Below are 21357 nucleotides of genomic sequence, written 5' to 3'. Positions count from 1 at the left end.
GAATGCGGGCTTCAGTAGTTGTGGCATGTGGGCTCAGTAGTTGTGGCTCTCAGGCTCTAGAGTGCAGGCTCAGTAGTTGTGGCTCACGGGCTTAGTTGCTCTGCAGCATGTGGGATCTTCCTGGACCAGGGATTGAACCTGTGTCCCTTGCATTGGCAGGAGGATTCTTAACCACTGCGCCACCAGGGAAGCCCAAGTTTTTTACTTAAATAAAGTTTACTTTACAATTTTTTCCTTTTTATGTCTTTTGCTTTTTGTGTTCTGTTTAACAAATCTTTGCCTGACCCACAGTTACAATTTTTTTTAATGTTTTTAATAGAAGTGTTAATAGATTTAGCTCCTACCTTTACCTTTTAGAATTCACTTTGAGGTACTTTTGGTGAGGTAATATGTGTAAAGTAAGAGTCAAAGTAAACTTTTTTTCCGTAGTAAGTCTTGAAGTCAGATAGTATAAACCTTCCTACTCTGTATGTTCTTTTTCAAAAATTGTTTTGGCAATCCTAGGTCTTTTGCCTGCTGGAATTTTGCTTGAGAGTGCAGTGAATGTGCAGATCAGTTTGAGGAAGAATTGGCATCAAACAATATTGAGTCTTCTAATCCATTAGCATAGCATGTCTCCCCATTTATGTAGGTCATCCTTAACTTCTCTCTGCAGTGTTTTATAGTTTTTTGTGTACAGATCTTGCACATCTTTTGTCACATTTAAGTGCTTTATAGTTTTGATGTTATAGTAAGAAGCATATTTTAGTTTTTGGTTGTTGCTAGTATATAGAAATACAACTGATTTTTGTACATTGAACTTGTATCTTGAAACTTCATTAAACTTACTTATTAGTTCTAGTAGCCTTTTTTTAGATTCCTTATGGTTTTCCACATAGATAAATAATGAGAGCAAGATCAAAAGGGCAAAAGGGTTTTTTGACCCATAAGTGTTGATACCAAAATGAGTGATGTGTCTACTCAAAATCATTTCTTTATTGCATTTGGGACTCTAAAGTGTAGTTTATCTACAAAAAGGAAAATGTTTCTTCTGCTAGTCTTTGACTCTTGAAATTGATATACTACCTATATAAACTCAATAATTATTTTATAAATATTAAAATCCCATCTTCCTTCCTGAGGCTCATTAGAACATAAATTCATTATAAATTTATATCATTAAGATGTTTATTTGTTACACCTATGGGCCTACCTTTCCTTTCTGCTCCATCTTTTTAAAATTGTATTCTTATGTTCCTGAGACGTAAGACATGTCTGTCTTTCCTCATATATTTTTGGGTTTTTTGTAACTTCAGACTCAGGCTTTTCCCATCTCTTTACTATTCTTGTATTATTATTAGGCAGGCTTCTCTGAGAAGTCAAACTTGTGGGTACTCACTGCCTGCCTTAGGCGAAGAAAGTGGCCAGATTTGAGTCTACAACTTATCCTTTGGGGTGTTGTTTGGAATGTTTAAGCCAATCAACTCTGCTTTACTTAGGCCGGCTCTTTCCCGATGATTGTATCCTGTGTAAGTAAGTAAAGGAGAAAGAAAATGAGAGTTACCAGTAAATCACACTCTGGTCTGATCAGGCAGGTTATCAAGCAAGTGAAATAATATCATTATACTTTACAGGGTGGGTATTCTTAAGTGTTCTTTCTCCCAAAGATTATCTAAAGGAAGATGTAAAAGAAAAAGATGCTTATCAAACCTGTCCCTCTAGTGGCATGAGAAACATAAGAAACTTTCAGAATCAGAGCATTAGCAAACCAGTTCTGTGCTTATGAATGTTTTCTCCTTCCTCAAATCTTCTTAATGGAAAAAAGAGGTTATGTTGTAACTAGTGTTACAGCAAATTAGAATTGGGCACTTTAGTGCCTTCTATTCCTTATGTTTCCTTCAAATGGAGTAAAAAGCCATTGAAACCTAAAGACGTGACTAAATCCTACCTCCTGATTAACCTCTGGGATTTCTTCATCCTCTCTCCTAGCTTTGGTGTCATCCCCAGTACTCCTCTGGCCATCCATACACCACTGATGCCAAACCAGAGCATTGATGTCTCCCTGCCTCAACACCTTGGGCCCAGTCATGAAGATGGAGCCTCTGAACAACCTGCAGGTTAGACTTTTACTTCACTCAGGGGGTACAGGTTTATGTCTTGCCAATGTTATCTGTAAAGCAACCCCTCTCTTTCTTATATTAGATTTGGTCATGGAATAGGGTTTGAAATAAATCTGTGGAGAAGACTTTTATTTTTCATTAAAAATACACACAGAAGTCACGCCTTGACACAAAGTTACTTTCTTTTTACTCAACAAACAAACGTTTCAAGGTGTTATGTGCAAACTTTTTTTTTTTCCTAAGACTTTCATAGGGAATTTGAATGTCACAAGAATAGATTTCAGTAGAGCTGTGTGGAGGTCATCTTTGAATACACAGCCATAAGTAGTTGAGTTTTCTGGATTTAAATATGATAAGTGTGTGGTAACTGTAGCAGCATCTTAGAGGAGCTCAGAACTTTATGAAGTTTATAAGAGCCTCTCCATCTTGAAAATATTGACTTTTTAGAATGCTTAAGGTCCTAGCTTAGAGTATCGTTTCGTTTTCACCACTTTGAATTTCTCTTTGAAATATAAGCCTTCTGGGGTTTGAGCAACATGAAGGCAGAGTAGTAAGCATGTAAGCTGAAGCTGTAGCAACACTCAAGGGATAAAATACAGATATATGCCCAAGAAGTTGAGGGTTTTAATGCTCACAAGGACAGAAGAGACCACATTGGGCTGACCTGAGATGGGGAATTGTAACTGATCCCTGCACAAAGCTGAGAACCTGGAAGGGCAAGTCCCTCAATGAAAGGGGAACTAGAAAAAGATTTCCACAGGGGCAAGTGATGAGAGAGTTCTCTTTGACCTGGGTTCTGGGCGACCTCTTGTGAGAAATCCAGGGCCCGAATTTATACTGTGTACGTGAAGAATTCTCCAAACCAGTAAATTAATGTAAAATTGGACCAGAACTGGTGAAACCCAGGGTACCTGGCGGAAGCAAATGCAGAACGGCCTTTATGCAATGGTTTTGAACTTTAAGGCCATCAGGACTCCCATCTGAGAAGAAAGTCTCTACTGAAAGTCAGCTCACAATTTAACCAAAAAAAAAAACAAGAGGGAAAGGTGCACTGTGACTGACAGTCAGAAGATGCAACAAAGAGGATTGCTATCCCCTTCTATCGAGAACTTGAAATGATAGAATAGTATGAATGAGACTATAAAATATGTTTTAAATGATGAGCAAAAAATTTCAACCTTCCACTTTCCAATCAAGACGGGTAGGATCCCATTGCTCAATCTCCTGGAAATACCAGTGTGGGATACTAGTACTTATGGTGAGACATCAACAATAAAATTACTTAGAGTTGAAAGTAACATTCTCCAATAGTTTAAGTGCCAGTGCACCAAGCCTGCTTGCCAGTTGACTAACTACCTTGCTGCCTCAGCAGTTGACTGCTTCTTTCTCAGAAAAGGGTGTAATGATTTAGAGTGACAATGAGTGAGTCACAATATAACTTGGCTCAGTCTAGAAGAACAAAACAAGGATTTCTGTGCAGAAGGAATTGGCTCTCTTGCTATAATGAGACTAATGTGTTAAGGGGCTTTTCCAGCACAGAATCCTAAAAGAAACTAACTAACTCAAATTTACATCTCCTCTCTTTTCATTGAAATCTAACCTCCTGTTGGCCCGCAGATCCTCAAGCCAAATATTTGAGGACAGTCAGCATGGGTGCGAGAATGCTTTACTTTAGAATTAGGAAAGGGAATTTGGGTCACAGAAATGAGGGCAAATTTCCTACTCTTAAAACCAAAAGGAAACAGTAAATAAATAAATGTCCGTTTACTTCCCTATTTGCATTTCCATTTCACATTCAGTGAAATGAACATCCCAAATAGGAACCCTCATAAAAGAAATTGAATCTTAGTCCAAACCCCTCCTTCAAAAGTATTGTTATGATATTAGGACTAGCAAGTTTTCATTTTCACAAATGTGACATTATAAAAACAATCTTAAAAATTTTCTATCTAAGCAGAATATAATAAAGCAGTTTCCATCTGTAGTCAACTATCGATTCTCCATGTTTTCCCCATGGATTCTTTTCTTGCAGGGATGTCATAATAATGGGTATTTTCTCATTAATTGGTATTGCCCAATGGAGAAGATAAGCAAAAACTTGAAAAGAGGTGAAGTTTCTTTCCCCGCTGTGAGCAGCTCTATTTAATGTCTGCTAGTGCAAGGTGAAACTAATGACTAGCTTAAAGTGGTGGGCTACTTTAGATTTCAGCTTCCATTCTGCTCTTGTCCTAGTATGAACAAAAAGAATCAGATCTTAACTTCAACAAGCTTAGACCATAAAGATCCAGATAAAGCCAGGTAAAGATTGATTGGCATTTAAATGTTATGCAAACATAATGTTTAAATGCAAGAGCTCATGCAGGAAAAATTAGTACTTTTCTAGTACTCCAGACCATAAAATCAGGAAAGAAAAAATGGGGGTTTAGGAAATGAAATTTTGAAAGCAGTGTGAGTTTTAGCTATTTTGGCTAATTTGATATCAACGTAGGACAGATAAACCTAGTCGCCAAAACTGTAATGTAACATTTAGTACAAAAACTTTTCATTAAAAACATCGTCAAACTACTTATTGGCTTATAGTCTTTTTGAAACATTATTGAAGGACACTGTTCCCTCTTAAAATGTAAAATAAGTTATAACTTAGGTGCCTACTAGAAATTTGAATCTAGAAAATTTTTTCAGCTGTACTAATAATGTTGGTTGTAAAAGCCTTTGTGAATTCAACTTATCAATATTACACAAAGTAAAGCTTAGCTTGTCCCCGTTGGGAGCTTCTCTTGAGTTTATTTATATCATACAATTATATTCCTTAAAAAGAAAAGCGAATTGATCCCCTCTATTTAAATAAAACAAAAACCTTAACAAATGTCTAAATGAATTTTCTCTGAGTTTTCTCTGACTTTGAGATCCTTGTTTTTCATTTCCTCTGTGTCAGTTGCTTAGAAACATTTTCCCAATATACCCCTTCAAACTTGATACCTGGCAGCTGACTGCTTCTTCAAGTCAGTGTCTGCAAAAAGACAGTAGAACAATGATATAACACGTGTTCAACCCAATCTTTGTATAGATGCTGTAGTGTTCTCACAGCTGCTTGGCCTCCTTTTTCACCAGGCTGTAAACTCTTGTGAGAACATGGATAGCACCATTCTTTCAAATTTTAATTTTATCGGGATTGTAAAACTACAATTTAGAGTCAACTAGTTCTGTAGTTAGCTAAGAAAAACCCAGTCCACAGCCTTCTGTCACCACTTATGGCCGTCGTCTACATACATATTTCCAATCCTCCTGTTTTCCTGATAGAGCTGTCTTAGAATTTGCTTTCATCAGTGTTCATTGTTTATGTTATTATGATTATATATACTCCTCATAGCTGAGCTATATAGTGTGATTTTTTTTCCTCCCCTAAAATTTTTATAAGTAATTAGATATTTACACATTAATACCTGTCTTTTTGTTTAATTTTTTTTTTTAATGAGATCAGCTTATGGATTATAGTATGGGACAGACTGGGAAGGTGCCAGGACCTATAGTGATGAGCTTCCCAGGAATAGACCAACAAACAGACAGGAGTAGCCCAGACAGACAGACAGAAGGACAGGGAAACAAAGCCAAATGGGTAAGAGGCCTAGGCCCAGCCTCAGCAGCTGTGTCTGGCCTCCAAATCCAGCTCTACCCTGGGGACCTGGGGGATGAGCACGGCTAGCAGGGGCCTCAGTTCTTGTAGGGTCCCCTCTCCTCACTCTCTCCTACCCTCAACAGCAGGCTGGGACCTTTGACGGGTGTTGTCTCTGGGGCTAGGGAATGGTTGGTCTGGAGTCATGGGCAGAGGGGTCAAGGCTCTTGGAGGCTCCCTGGGGAGGTGGAGGCCTGGGTAGTATGGGGATAGCAGCAGCACTGGGGGGATTCTGATCAGGCAACAGGCGCCTGGGGTGGGGCACTGCTCAGCAGGGCGCCTATATCTAGGGCAGGCCCCCCACCCTGCCCACCACACCAACATGGTGCAATAAATAGAGTTTCAAGTAGTAAGTCAGTGTCAGGTAGGAGATCTGGGGGCTGGCAGACAGGCAGGGGCTTGAGAGAGGCCCCAGTCGGCCCACCAAGTGTTCTTAGTGGGCTCCAGCTATATCAAGTCTGTCTGTGTGCACTGGAGTAGGGACCTGGCCCCTGTGTTCACATAGGGGCTCAGCCCCTCAGACCAGTGCCAAAGCCTGCTCAGTGGGGCAGAAGCAGGGCAGCATGGTGCCTACAGCATCCATGATGGCTGCCAGGTGCTCGTCCTGTGCCTGGGGCCCACAGAGCTGCCTGAAGTCTGCCAGGCGCAGCAAGTACTCAAGACTGTGGCCAGAGAAGCCTCAGCAGGCCAGGATCTGCGTAGCAATGGCCTCCTCAGGCGCAGGGCCCAGGTAACCAGGGTTCTGCGGGGTGGCCACGTAGGCCAGTGCCTTGAGTGGTTGGTCAGGGGCATCTTGAGGGCAGAAGGTGACCTCCTCGGTTTCATAGCTACCAAGCACTGCCTCCCACACGTTCAAGTACTTCAGGGCCTCATTGACCTGCTCACCTTGCACCTGGTACGCCACACCCCAAGTGCAGCCCTCACGATCTTCAGGGAGGGTCACCACACGACCAGGCATCTTGTCGCTGCCCTGATGGAAGGTGTCTCCCTGTCAGAGGCGGCTGCTGTAGTGGTGCACGAAGACCACACGACTGTTGCTGTAGGCAAAGTCAGGCCTCCACACCAGGGAGCCGTACCCGGAAATCCACAGCGCTTGGGGGCCGCCGTCGTCCTGGGGGGTGGGGTGTTCTGGGCTGCCAACTCCTGCTTCATGGTGCCGGCCACAGAATGGGCCCGGGCCGCCTCCAGGGCTGGTCTCCGGTGCGGGCATGGCAAGACAGACAGACGTACCCACCTGGCCTGGCACTGCTTGGCCGCTCCTGTTTGTTTAATTTTTTGTGTAACTGTAATTCATTCCCAAATTGCAGTGAGATCAGACTCTTCAAGATAGTCTTAATCAGTTTCACTTTCTTATAGTCTCCTTTTGGAGTCTTTTGACTGTGTCAGTCTGAACAGACTTCCTTCAACACCTGGAACTGTCATCCTGGGATCTCCCTTCATAATAGCCCTGGGGATTCATTCCCTTCACCTGTCTGGTATGTTGGGTCTCCTATTGTATTTTTCTTTCCTTGGTTTACTCCTTCATTTTGATGAAAAACGTCCTCTAGTAGCTTCCTAAGAATAAGTATGTAGAGAATAAAGTTTTTGAGACTTCACATGTTTTAAAATGTCTTTTTTATCTTCACACTTGTCTGATGGTTTCTGTATATCATTCTCGGTTAGGAAAAAATTTGCTTCCTAGTCTGAAGCCATTCTGATTGTTGATCCTTTTCTGTGCCATGTTCTTTCTCAGTGAAAGCTTGTACAATCCTTTCTTTATCCTCCATGTTCTGAAGTTTCACAGTGATGTGCCTTGGTGTGTGTGTGTCTCTTTTCATCCATTTTACTAGGTACTTTTTGGGCTCTTTCAATGTAGAAACTTGCATCCTTCAGTTCTGGGAGTTTTTCTTTTTTATACATCTCCCTCCATTTTCTCTGTCTCTCTTATTGGAAGTTTTGCTATTTGAATGTTGACCCTCCTGGACCGGTCTCCCTTTCTTTTTTTTTTTTTTTTTTTGTTCTATTTTCCATCTCTTTCTCCTTTTGCTCTACATTCTAAAAACATTTTATGAAAAATTTTTAACTCTACAAAAGTAAACAAAATAGTGTAATGAGTCCCTGTGTGCCCATCATCTAGCTTCAATAATTATCAACCCATAGTTAATATTGTTTCATCTATACCCCTGTCCACAGCGTATTGTTTTGACGTGAATGTTAGGCATTTATATCATTTCATCTGTAAATATTTCAATATATATGTTTAAAACAGATGGTGTCTTATTAAAAACATAACCACAATAAGTATGTGCACATTAAAAAATTAACAAGAATTCGTTAACATCAAATATCCAGTCAGTTCTCAAGTTTTTAATTATCTCCGTATCTTAAACTTTTTGTTTGTTTTTTTTATTACTGTTTGTTTGAATCAGTAAAGTGCACATATTATGATGGGTTGATATCTCATAAGGCTTCTTAGCTACACTGTTCAGTATGATAGCCACTAGCCACTTATGGCTATATAAATTGAAATTAATTAAAATAACATAAAATTAAAAATTCACTTCCTCAGTTGCGTCAGCCACATTTCAGATGTTCACATGGCTGGTGGTTACTAGATTGGGCAGTGCAGAAGTAGAACATTTCCATCATTACAGAAAGTTCTGTTGGACAGTGCTGATCTATGGGCACCCTCTCTTTTTCTTTTATGTTTGGTTTTCAGCAGCTTGACTGTTATGGACCTAGGTGTTTTCATTGTATTCATCTGGCTTTCAGCTGCTTGACTGTTAAGTACCTAGGTGTTTTCATTGTATTTATCTGGCTTCGGGTTCACTGAGCTTGGATCTGTAAATTGATAGTTTCTGCCAAATTTGGGAAATTTTTTTTCCATTATTTCTTTAAATTTTTTTCTGCCTCAGCATCTCTATTCCCTCCTTTCAGACCTCCACTTACACATACGTGTAAGCACTCGATATTGTCCCTGAGATCACTAAGGGTGGTTTTTAGTTGTTATTGTTTTCTTCCTTTCTGTTCTTCAGATGGGGTGATTCCTGTTGATCTGTCTTCAAGTATACAGACGCTCCTTTTATAGGCTACAATGTTCTGTTACATCCATTCAGTATAACTTTCATTTCAGATATTGTACTTTTCGGGACTTCCCTGGCAGTCCAGTGGTTAAGACTCTGCACTTCCACTGCAGGGGGCACAGGTTCAGGCCCTGGTTTGGGAACTAAGATCCCACAGGCCTCACGGCACGGCCAAAAATAAAAAATACAAACAGCAACAGATACTGTACTTTTCAGTTCTAGGACTTCCATTTGGTTCTTTGTTAAAATTCCCCATCTGTTCACTCAGGAGTGCAACTGAAAAACCCTGTTTCACAGCCTACTCTTCCTTTATTCAACTTCTACCCTTTGGACATCCCTTGGGCCTAAGAATATGCTTACTGACCCTCAGGAAAAGTGACCAGTAGAAGTATTTCAAGAAGGCCCTGGAAACAGTGTTAGGGCTTTTAAGCCAGGAAATTCTATGTGTTCTACCTGGGCATGTCTCTTTGGCCATGTGGATTCTTCTATACAGGGGTTCCGAGGAGGCCAGAGGAAGATCAGAGTATGGCCCTCTAAACCATGAGGGCCAGCTTAGGAGCTCCAGTTACCCATCACCGAGGGTAGCTGGAATCCTCTGTGTCAGTACTTTCATGTCTTTCTTTAGGGGCTGGCTTAATTTTTCAAAAAAATTATCCTTGCCTCTCCTGTTTAGAATATAAAGAGTTTCTAGCAGCCTCCTGGGAGCTAAATTGGGAAAGAGGGCTGGAGAGTCTCAGCATTCAGTATATGCATAAATTCACTTCCTTCACCACCCCTCAGCCATGCCTGGCATCCCCTTCAAAGTGCCATCTATCTTACTATTTTATTTTTTATATATTTATTTATTTTTGGCTGCATTGGGTCTTCATTGCTGCGCAGAGGCTTTCTCTAGTTGTGGCGAGTGGGGGCTACTCTTTGTTTGGGTGCACTGGCTTCTCATTGCGGTGGCTTCTCTTGTGGAGCACAGGCTCTAGGCGCTGTAGTAGTTGTGGCACGTGGGCAACAGTAGTTGTGGCGCACGGGCTTAGTTGCTCCGTGGCATGTGGGATCTTCCCAGACCAGGGCTCAAACCTGTGTCCCCTGTGTTGGCAGGTGGATTCTTAACCACTGCGCCACCAGGGAAGTCCCAAAGTGCCATCTATCTTATTTTCTCTGAAAGAATCAATCTTTCAGTTTTATTGAGGGGCTGAGGTAGCTTAGAATGGTGGGGGGATCTAGGGCTGTAACAGTTTCTTGATCCTCTTTCTTTTAACATCCCCTCCCCCCATTTCCCCTCCATACAGTTCCAGAGGCACTACCAGTCCTAAGCCTTTGAGAATTCTGTGGTATTTTTGCTAACACCATTTGTTTCACAGTTACTGAGATTTTGTTGCAGTTGTATTTTCTCTTCCCCATCTCTATGAATTTATACCTTTAAATTTTTTCCCTTTAATTATGGCAGAATTTCTTCCAAGAGAAAGAAAATTTAAATGTGATTTTAAGTCTACTGTCTTTACCTGAAAGCCTGATGGCCCCTTCATAAAAATTCTTCTTTCCTTCTATACTACTTTATGGTTAGAGGTTAACCTATGGATAAAGAATTGGTCCTTTAGTGTATATGGTTTTTATTATCTATCTTTGTATCCCCTTTATACCCCACATAAGTGTTGTTTAATAAGAGGATGGATATTAATTAGGGAAAAGCCATAATGTCTTGGTTTTTTCTTTAGATGTCTCTTCTAAAACAAGGCAGTATTCATCAACTGTGTTCATTTAACCTTTGAATGATTAGGGCAGGAAGTGCTGAGGATGCTAGCTGCAAAGGACACAGTCTTACAATCCCATTTATTCATATCTTTAAGATCTTTGTCAGCCAAAAGGGTTTTTTTGTTTGTTTTCTTTGGCTGCATTGGGTCTTAGTTGCGGCACCCGGGCGCTAGAGTGCGGGCTTAGTTGCCCCACAGCATGTGGGATCTTAGTTCCCTGACCACAGATCAAACCCGCATCCCCTGCATTGGAAGGCGGATTCTTAACCACTGGACCATCAGGGAAGTCCCCAAAAGTTTTTTTTTTTTTTTTTTTTTGCCAGTGTATGGCCCTGAGAAAAGTGTGTCCGTTGCTACTCCTATATTGCAGTCCCAGCCTGTGAGACAATCAGTTGCAGATGGTGCCTGTCCCTAATATTGCATGTCTTCCATATGTCTGTTCACACTCAGAAAGCTCACAGCTGTAGCTATTGTACCAGAAAAACTGGTAAATGCCTCCAAACGGAAGACCTTTTCAGCAGCTTCCATGAAAGGAAGCAAACCAGCTTGGCATTCACTGACTTTTCTTGACTGTTGTGCAAGCCGAACAACCTCAGTATTAAAGCCTCCTTTGCTCTTCCGGGATCCACCGTTGAGGACAGTGCACTCTGATTGCTTTTATGGAACCACATGCTGCTTGAATAGACGTTGAGTCCTTGAGGTGGTGGATCTTAGGAGAACTATAAGAGATTCCCAGGTCACAGATAGATCCAATGCTGAAAATAACCCCCGTAGACAGGACAGAATCTGAAATATTCCATTAGCAGTATGTAGGTAATGGTTATGAAAGATCTTGGTTATGAAAGATGAAAATATTTTACCACCAAAGGAAAAATTGTTTTTTTCTGATTGCTGCTTCAAATTTGATATATTTTTCATGTCACATCAGGACTATAAATGTTTCTTTTAATCTCATCTGAGAAATAGGGTATCTTATATACTAGATGTTCCTTTTTCACTAGGTTGGCCTTAGTAAGAACCCTCTTTATCCTTTTTGTCTGGATAATCAAGATTCTGCTCGACAGTATCTTTTGTCTTTCTATAACCAGAACTCAACTACTGGCTTCTGGGACTCTCTTTTAGGATATGTTTATTTTTAAATTTTTATTTATTTTTTTATTTTGGCTGCGTTGGGTCTTCGTTGCTGTGTGTGGGCTTTCTCTAGTTGTGGTGAGCGGGGGGCTACTCTTCGTTGTAATGCACAGGTTTCTCCTTGCGGTGGCTTCTCTTTGTTGTGGAGCATGGGCTCTAGGCGCACGGGCTTCAGTCTGCGGCATGCAGACTCAGTAGTTGTGGCTTGCAGGCTGTAGAGCACGGGCTCAGTAGTGGCTCCTCAGCATGTGGGATCTTCCTGGACCAGGGATTGAACCTGTGTCCCCTGCGTTGGCAGGCGGATTGTTTTTCAGTACGCCAGCAGGGAAGTCCCAGGAATATGTTTGTTAATAGCGACGGCCCTGCTTGAATAACCACACATAAGCAGTAGATAAGAATTCTGTATTCTGAGGAACTTCCCTGGCAGTCCAGTGGTTAAGACTCTGTGCTTTCACTGCAGGGGCTGCGGGTTCGATGTCTGGTCGGGGAACTAAGGTCCCACATGCTGTGTGGCTCTGTCTCAGCAGAGGGCCACGCTGCTCCGCCTTCCCCGGGGGAACCTGCACAAACCTTGAACTTTTCCGGGGTTCAGAGTCTCCGATGTCTCCTCCTCCCCGCCGCCCCCGCCCTGCCCCCGGATGCCCGATGTCTCGGTGCAGCCGGGCATCTGCTCTCTCTCTCGCTCTCTCGCTCGCTCTCTCTCTCTCTCTCTCTCTCTCTCTCTCTCTCTCTCTCTCTCTCTCTCTCTCTCTCTCGGAGTCAGTTTGGGTGAGCGGAGCACCCCGCCTACTGGGCTGCGGGCGCCGAGACCCCGGCGCCACACGAGGGGCCGGGGCACCGGGCGCCCGCGCAGCCTGCGGCCAGGGAGGCGGTAGCTGGTGCCTACGGGGCCGAGTGGACAGGAGGTGCCAGCGGCGGAGCCGCTTCCCCATGGATGAGTGTGAGGGGAGAACAAGAATCAAGGAGCAAAAAGGAAGAGGAGGTGGGGGGAGCCACAGTTGCACGAAGCCGCCGCCGCCGCCACCTCCGCCTCCTCGGCGATCACGCCGGCTGCTCCGCAGTAAATGACTCGAGAGAAACACACACACTCGCGCTCGCCCGCCCTCCTTCCTCGTCCGGGATTCAGCGCCCACCCCGGCAGTAGCGGGCGCGGAGCCTGGCGCGCTCGCTCCCTTCCCCTCCCCTCCCCGATTCCCCGTGGTCACGTGGCCCCGGAGCGCGCGGCCCACGACTCGCGCGCCACGGAGACGCCCCCCAACCCCTGCCTCGCGCCCCAGCTTCTCCTCCCCTGTCCACGTGTCCATTCCGCATTCCCAGCCTGGGAGCGCGCGCGTCTCCTTAATGAGACTTGGGCAAGGGCCGACCTCACGATTCCGTTAACCCCTGTTTGATGTTTTATTTTTCCTCCCCAGAGCAGGCTAGCGCTGGGGCCCCAGTGGGGCCGGCCGGCTGCGGCGGCCACATTTCCCCCCCGGGAAGACGTCACCGCAGCCACTGTTGTCCCTTTTCAAAGGACGCTGTCTCCTCGCCGGGCGCCAGAGGTGTTTTTACGGCCTCTCGGACAGAGGCGCGCATAGAGGGTACCCTATCCCCACCGCCAGAGTCTGCATGGGGCTCTTCGGAGCCCTGGGTGGGAATCAGCCGAGCTGTCGCGCCCAGCCCCTCTCGGGCCGCGCCAGAGCTCGCCGGCTCAGCTCCGTTTGGGGATGGGTCCGGGACGCAGCTCCTGCAAAACCTGTCTGCTGCTGGGGGTGGAGGGACACGAAGAGGAGGGGACATGCCTTCCTACAAGTTGTTTTGCCAGCCTTTAAAGGGACATGGGGATGGGGGTGGGGAACTGTCCTCTTGCACACTCACCCAGGCACCTGCCGAGGGGCAGGGGTGGGGGGGTGGCGTTCTTTCCCACCGTCAGGCCCGTTCCATTCGAGCGCAACCCAGATCAGACCAGACGAGTCAACCGTCCACTGTCAGCCAGGCATTGGATCAATAGAAATGATTTTATAGCATCGTTGGGTATCACGCCCCAACCCCCAAGGACCGGCTCTCAATCCCACTCTACTCTGGAGGAAGAGGGTCTTCAATCCTATGGACATAGCTCGTATGCCGGGGGTGTGTGTGTGGATCTTCAGGGTCACCGCCCCCCCCCCATATCTCTTCACTCAACCAGACAGAGTGTGGGAAGAGGTAGGTCAGAGCAAGGCCAGCTGGGGCGCTTCGTCTCTGTCCCTCATCTGCCTGTCTCAGTCCTAGAACTCTCGACACTGTGAGTTTCCTTTTCATCTAGAAAAGTGACATTTTCTTTTTGGAAAATGGGCTTGGAGCCTTCCCGGAAGCCTCCCTCCTCCCGGGCTGCTGGCTGTTGCCGCCTCAGCTTGGCACGGGGGCCTGCGGAGAGCGGCTCTCGTCCCTCCCCATAGCCCACGTCTGTCTGGAGCTCGGAGGTGCAGTGTGGGGAGGGCTGGCCGGGCTGTTGGTGGCCCTGGGGATGGAAGGTGCTGGAGTCGTCAAGGAAGATGATTCTCATTAGGCCCCTAATGTCTGATGGCAATTAGCGTCACCCAAGGGCTTATTCACCATCCCACTGAGAGGCGAGCCAGCCTCTGTGTGGGAGAAAGGGGGAAAGAAACCACCTCCTGAGACTGGCCTGGGGTGGGGGTGGGGGTCCAGGAGGAGGAGGACGAAAGCAGGGAGGTCTCCTACCTCTGCCCACCTCCCCACAAGGAAGGGGCACGGGGCTTGTAAAGAGTAAGTCCAGGGGACAGACACAAGTTTGCTTTTCTGAGCTGAGGACCCACTGCTCCGGTGATGTGGGTCAGCGATTTCAGTCCACTCTCCCAGCTTCCTCTGGAGACTAGGCACAGTGTTCCGGTTCTTCTCTCTAGCCCTACCCCGTAACCCAGAGCCCTTAGATAATAGGAATCCAATCTCCCTCTGCCCACTCAGTTTCCCCTCCTCCCTCCCTCCCTCTCTTCCCTCTCCCTCCCTTTCACAATATGGTGAAAATTTCTGATACCACAGCCACTGCTCACAACGGTGAGCAAGACCGACGTAGCCTGTCCTCGTGGAACTTCCATTCTAGAGGGGAAGACAGACACTAAGCTTGTGATTGATTACAAGCTGTGATAAGTATGTGGCATAAAAATGCAAGCATTTTTGCTCATCTTATGGAGAAGACTGAGACCCAGAGTCAGGAAGCGTTGGGGGTCGGGGCAGCCTGCTATCATTAGGGAATATGTAATTTCAGCCTCAGATACTTCCGGTACCTTCTATGTGGATCCACCTTCATGGACCCTAGAATAACCCCAGCCTTCTGCCAGGCAGCCGGGCAGAAGTTGGGCCCATCAGGGACCCACACAAAAACTGCCTGACCTGCCACGACGGTGGACCTGGTGACATCTGCCCCTGTTTTTCAGGACCCCTGCCCACAGAAGAAGATAGGACAGGTCAATGTAGGCCTTCACTAAGGGGAGCTCAATGTTTGTGTGTGGGGGGGGTGCACAGTCGCATCTTGGACAGCAGGATGAGGAGCTGCTTCTGGCAAAGGGACTTGGTGCCGTGGGGACACACCCGCAGCTGTGCCGACACGGGCCGGCTGTCCCCGGGCTCGTGGACCTCCCGTTTCTGCCGGATCAGGCTGCTGACCAGTGCCGCCATGGCGCCCCGGGAGGAGACACCCCAAAACCGGCAGGCTCCCGGAGCGCGCTGGGCCACCCCGGAGAAGCCCGCTAGCTCACCAGGACATGCTGTTGACTCTCCGGTCCGACTCGCCGCCTCACCCACGGGACCTGAGGATAAGCCCTAGACGACCCCCACCCCAGGCACCAGCTCCCACCCTTGGGCCTCGTGCTAGCTTCGCCAGACCCAGCAGCCTATGTACCTGTCAGTTGACCCCACCCTCGACCTTTGCCCCCCGCAGAAAACTCCCCCTTCTCTGATCTCCAGTGTCCCTGTCCCCCACTAACACTATCCCAAAGCCAAGACCCTCAAATTTTCCAGGATGTGGTTCCAATATCCCCAGGCACCTTTCCACCCTATTTCCGGGCCCTGCACTCCTGCCAAAGCCACTCTTGTAATTTTAAGGGTGTGGGTCCTTAGCTTTGGGGATATTAGCTCACCCCACCCCTGCTGGGGTGCTGCCAGTGTCTAGGGAGAACCCAACCTTGGTGTCTTTTCCTTTGCCACCCACTAAGTGAAGAATCCCCCACTGTTTTTCACTGAAATCCCCCAAAAACTATGCCTTGGAATATCCAGACTGTCGCCAATCAGCGAGAAGGGGTTCCCAGACCCTGTCTCTGGACGATACCGCTTTTTACCAAGTCACCCCCATTTCTAGTGGCACAGCATTCCAGCTGATGAACCCCTTTCCTCACCTTGTTACCATCCACTCCTTTTGAAGTCACCTCCAAATCCGCCCTTCCTAGTGGTTACAACAGGTGGTTGTCTGGAGGGCCCTGTGTCACCTCGGAATAAGGAGCACAGGTTTTTGGCTTTTTTTTTCCGGCAGCCCCTAATTTCCTCGGGGACAGCTGGTGCTGTTTAGATTCCACGCCCTCCAATCCAGCCAGCACCCCCGAGAGAGAAGTGCACCCACGTTGTCACAGGTCCCCAAATGTGAACAGACCCGCTATAAGTCAGAGCGCATCAGAGCTTTCTGTGACAGGGCTTCCTTGTCCTCCCCGGGACTGCCTATAGCGCCCCCTCTTCCTTCCCCGACGCCCCTCAACCTCTCCTGTCTTGTCGATCCTGTGACGGCTGGTGCTGGCTCGGTTTGCAGGATCCTCTCTCCCTGTACTCAGCAAGCGGAGCTTCCCCCCACGCCCGGCTAGGCGTCCCGGACCCCAGGAAGGAGTGAGGGTGTTTCCGCAGAGTGCCCTGGTCTGGCGAAGTGAGCACTGGGCCTGGCGGCTGGACCAAACCGAGCGGCGGCAACGGCGGCACCAGTAGCAGCTGTGGGAAGTTGAGGCGGTGGCGGCGGCGGCGACAGCGGATTTCCCCTCCTCCGAGAGCCGGTCCGGGGGCGGGGCAGGGGGCGGAGACCCCGGGAAAGAGCGGGAGGTGAAGCTGGGCAGGCGGAACCCCGGGGATCCTTGGAGGCAGGGAGTGGCAACGGTCTTAGAGACAGGCGGAGCCGAGGCAAGGCCGCATGTCTCGCATGTCTCGGGGTTCAGAGCAGGAGGGACAAGGAGGCGACTCCACTGAATGGAACTCTGGATGTGGGGAGAGGTTGGGCTTAGATAGATGGAATGGCAGATGCCCCGAGAACGGAGAAAGGGACCCTACTGCCCGGGATGGAGGACAGAACTGGATGAGGAAGGTGGCGGGAATAACTGAAGAGATAGCGGTGGTGGTGAGGTCTAGCCTGGGGTGAAATCCGGCCTCCTTAATGTCTCTGCTTTTGTGTGAGACAAATTGGTCAGTCCCTGGTGTCCATACCTTTCTCCTTTACACGTTTTTTCAGCAAATATATTACCCCCATCCCTATTGACTCCTAAGAGAAAAGACCATAAGAACAGGCGGGAGATGGATGCCAGAGACTGCACCGGAGTGGGAGGGGTGCTGGCCACAGATTTGGAAAGTGGAGAGGCCAGAATGGAACGACCTGTGCCAGGGATGGGGCGGGAGGAGGGTGGGAGGAAGCGGAGGAAGCGGCGAGGAGGCCTTCTAGAACGGGCTCTTCAGGCCCAAAGCGCTCAGCCTGTCTCCCAGGTGAGGGGAGAGCAGTCCCCTCCACATCCCGCTGGCCAACAGAAGCACATTCCAGGTTAGTAGGAACAGCGTCTTTAATGGGCTCCGCCTCCCACGCCGGCTAAGCCACCCCCCTTGCCTGCAGCCTTGGCCTCTTCCACAGAGGGGTGCAGGGCGCAGGCAGGGTCCCTGCGAAGCAGGGCCAACGCCCCGAGCAGCGAAGCGGCGCCGTCTCCCGCACGGAGCTTTTGGCCACTCAGAAAATAGTGGGGCAGAGTCCCGGCCTTGAGCACCCGGCCCAGCTCATCCAGCAGCCCGAGGCAGCAGGCGCCCGCATTCTCGGCTCGCGCCAGACAGGGCGCGGGCAGCCGCTCACACGCCCAGTAGAGCAACGTCCACAGGAGGTAGGGCGCCGCGACCCTCGTCCTGGCCACCAGAGGGCGCGGTAGCGCCTGGGCCGTCGCGTGCGCTTGCAGCAAGGGAATGGGTATGCGCATCTTGAGCGCCAGCTCTTGGCGGGCGAAGCAGAGCTGCCAGCCGGAGGCGTCCGTCTGCTCTGTGACGCCGCCGCCGCCGCCGGGCACCAGGTAGAAGGAAGACGACTCTGAGGCCAGCGGGCCGGCCCACGAGTGCCTCCGAGCCCTCTGGGGACATCCGGCCACGGACACCACGGGGATCAAGTCGAAAATCAGGAGGCGGCGCGGGGACCCGGGTGTAGCCAGGAGGATGGTGGTGACCCCCGCGTGGCGGGCTGCGTGGACCAAGCGCGGGGCACCCGGAACCGGAAACGGGGACTCAACGACCGCAGCCAGCGAAACAGAGAACCAGGCACCACCTGGGCGGGGCACAATGGGCCATGCCTCCGGAGCCTCCAACGGCTGTGGCACTGGGCTAACGTCGGTTGCTTTGGTGACGTCACCATTCGTTTTTTTCAGTGGTGAGGGAAAGTCAACATCGGTTACGTCTTGTGGAGGCAACTCTGGCACTGAAACATTACTAGGTGAGTTTTCCAAAGACTCGTGTGTCTCAGGCTCAGTGACGTGTAGCTGGTCCACGGAGATTTGCGGATCCTTGGGAGTTTCTTTGTTTCGAGCTGGGTGGATCGAATCACCTCCTCCTGGGACTGGGGATCCTAGGCAATCCTGCCCTGCCTCCCGGACCGAGGTTCCGTGTACCTGCTCTGGGAGGAAGAGCCATGTGTAACAGGATCCCACGTCCGGTTGCAGCTCCTGCCCAGTGTCATCTAGCGAAAGCACGGGCACCAGGAGTGTGAAGCCGGCGTCGTAGTGAGGTCCCCGAGCGTAGGGACCTAGAGGCACAGGCCCCAGATCCAGGGAGCCCTCGCGAATCCCGCAACGAAGCAGCAGGAGCTCTGCCTGAGGAGGAAAGCGAGGGTCCCGGCGGTGAACGAGACCTAAGGAAAGAGAAGGGATCGTAATGTCGTGATCCAGAGCCGGGGCGGGGTGAGGCGGAGCTGAGAGCTGCAAGTTCCCGAAGGCTGGGAGGGTTACTTACCAAGCAAAGAGAAAACAAAGTCCTTGGCCTGGAAGAGATCTGGTCCTGGCTTGGGACCTTCACTCCAGCTCGCCTGCACACCCAGCTCCTGGATCAGCTGGGTTAGTTCTTGCAGCTGCACCCCAGAGCAGAAGTTGATGTACGTGAGCAGCCGGGCTGGGGCTGGGGGCGGTGGGCCCCACCAGGGAGCACTCCCCCAGACCGCGGAAGCCATATGGCTCTGTCGTTTGGGGGCTAGGAAATACACAGACGGGAGGAAGCCCAGACGGGCCGTACCTTTTGCTGCGGAAAACTGACCCCAGTTCTTTCCTCTTGCAGAGGCCAAGAGGGTTCCCAAGACTCAGTCCGCCAATGGGTCTGCAGACGAAGGGCCCTAAATTTAGTCTTGAAAGAGAACAAATAGATACCTCCTCCATCCTTGCCCTTTTCTCATATGCTGGTCCCTGCCCCCGTGGAACGGTTCACCTGACTCAGCAGGTAGAAAGTAGCTGTTTGGCCCCTCCTAAGGAATGCAGTAGCCTCCTTTTCTGCCCCTTGTCTACGTTCCCCTTACCTCTTTTTCAGAAGAGGCTAGTGGTTTGCGTTTTCCCTCTTAGGGTTAGCTACAAAGGCTGGGAAGAGAATGGATAGGAAGATTCAACAGGTAACTTCTTCCTGCTGCCTGTAAGGCCACGCCCTGAAATTATAACCACGCCCCTTTCTGGAGACTGTCGGGGTGGTTCCGGACCAGCCCGGCTTCCAGTCAGAGTTCAGTCACTCCTTTCGTTCTGCAGAGATCTCGCGGCTATCCAGGGAGTTGTAGTTTGTCTTCAAAGCTACCAGGGCATTGGGGCCACGCCCCCACATCCTTTCCTGTTCCGTTGAAGTAGTGCCTGATGGAAGTTGTAGTTTCTGTGGAGGTAAGCTATTCCGTGTCTTTGCAAGGCCAGGTGAACCGCACAAACACCCCTTGCGGTCAGAACAGAGGCCTAATGGGATGAATCTGAATTGCAAACCATGATGAGGGCCATACACTAACGCATGCGGAGAAATAGGGGACTCTACATCTCACTTGGGAGTAGAGGAGCCCTGGTCATTTAAATCTAGAAGGGTTCTTGCATGCAATTATAACTTCATTATAGAGATGGGCCTGCAAGCCTAGAAAGGTTGCACATGACTTGTCCAAGGTCAGAGCTGAGCCAGAGAGGTGTTGGAAATGGGCTATCCAGCTGGGACGTATCTCCTTGGAATCGGTGATGGTAACGTTAGTCAAGAACACACCGATAATGTGCATGTAGTGACCCAGGGATGGACATCTGACTCAGGGAAGGGACATGTTAGTGTTGCCCACCTCAGACACACAAGTGGTGGCAGGGAAAACACTTTGGAATCTCGCAGCTTATCTGTGTATACAGAAGAGTTATCAGGACTGAAAATCAAGTCCAGAGGAAACTCCAGCTGGGCTAGGGCAGGGCCATGAAAAATTATCAGGGGAAGGAAATGGCTTTCAGCAACCAGTGCTATCATGGACACAGCTTAAGTCCAGGATGAAACTAGGAGCCAGAATAATAGGACAGAAAGATAGGACACCAGAGACTCGCTCACAGATTAGACCAATGCACACTGGACCAGAAATTCTTACATGCCTTTTTCCCAGGGGTCTGTCTCCACAGTGAACTAGGCCTAAGTCCATGGGCAAGAAAATTAAGTGGAGACACCTCGAAAAATTTAGAGGCCTATGAAGGAGGGGACCCTCGGAATCCAGAGCCTAAAACACAAGGTTTCCTAGTCACTGACAAAGAGAGGTCTTCTCCCTCAGTAACCAAGAGCCCCAAACACAGCCCAGAACTGGGGAGGCAAGTTTCCATACATCTGGTCGTGACCCAAGAGACCAGATGAGGAAAACTGAAGCCTGGGCTCTTTCTCACAGTCTGGGGAAATCAGGCATTGGCTGTCCATCCCCACATCTTACCTCCTCCCCAGAGGATGGCTTCTGAGCCACCCTAAAAAGAGCTAAGTTCTCTGGGCTCTGGGGGAGCTTTAAGATGCTGGGGGTGGGTGACAGGGAAAGCAAAATCGCTCTAAACTCTAAAGCACTGCTCTCTAATAGCATTTTCCATGATAATGCAAATGTTCTAAATCTGTGCCGTCCAGTGCAGTAGCCACTAGCTCCGTGTGCCTACTGAGCCCTTAGAAGGTCGTGCCACTGAGGAACAGAATTTTTTTTTTTTTGGCCAAACCATGAAGCTTGTGGGGTCTGAGTTCCCTGACCAGGGATTGAACCCCAGCCACAGCAGTGAAAGCGCCAAGTCCCAACACCTGGACCGCCAGGGAACAGAATTGGATGCCAGGGAAATTCCGTTCCCTGAGGAAGAGAATTTATACTTTATAACTTAATTTTTAACAGAATTAATTTTCCTTAATTTTAACTAATTTACATTCTAATAGGCATTTGGCTAGTGGCTACT

At 48.5% G+C, this 21357-nt stretch overlaps 2 protein-coding genes and 1 pseudogene across 3 annotated transcripts in view; 1 reads left to right on the top strand and 2 right to left on the bottom strand.

The window, feature by feature from the left end:
* The window catches only part of LOC307178192 (uncharacterized protein), a 212164-nt gene that overhangs the window by 63846 nt on the left and 126961 nt on the right, over positions 1–21357 (top strand). The window contains 1 exon segment of the mRNA XM_079906040.1: positions 1969–2096. Coding sequence (XP_079762166.1) covers positions 1969–2096 — 128 coding nt within the window.
* On the bottom strand, positions 6290–7215 carry LOC307178198 (glutathione-specific gamma-glutamylcyclotransferase 1-like; annotated as a pseudogene). The gene has a single exon. The product of its transcript is annotated as a glutathione-specific gamma-glutamylcyclotransferase 1-like (transcript).
* Positions 17294–19669, bottom strand: LOC307178194 (transmembrane protein 102-like). The gene is made up of 2 exons (XM_079906042.1): positions 18911–19669; positions 17294–18809 (listed from the first exon to the last, which is right to left on the bottom strand). Exons 1-2 carry the CDS (start codon positions 19122–19124, stop codon positions 17491–17493), a joined length of 1533 nt encoding a protein of 510 aa, XP_079762168.1. The 5' UTR covers positions 19125–19669; the 3' UTR covers positions 17294–17490.

This window comes from Stenella coeruleoalba, assembly GCF_951394435.1.
Source record: "Stenella coeruleoalba genome assembly, chromosome: 19".
Lineage (NCBI taxonomy): Eukaryota > Metazoa > Chordata > Mammalia > Artiodactyla > Delphinidae > Stenella > Stenella coeruleoalba.
The sequence above is the reverse complement of the archived record's forward strand: the minus strand, read 5'-3'. Positions and strand labels throughout refer to the sequence as shown.

Coding starts and splice junctions, on each gene's coding strand:
- LOC307178194 (XM_079906042.1), bottom strand. CDS start 19,124: ATGGCTTCCGCGGTCTGGGGGAGTGCTCCCTGGTGGGGCCCACCGCCC. Junction 18,810..18,910: donor CTTTGTTTTCTCTTTGCTTG/GTAAGTAACCCT, acceptor CTCTTTCCTTAG/GTCTCGTTCACCGCCGGGAC.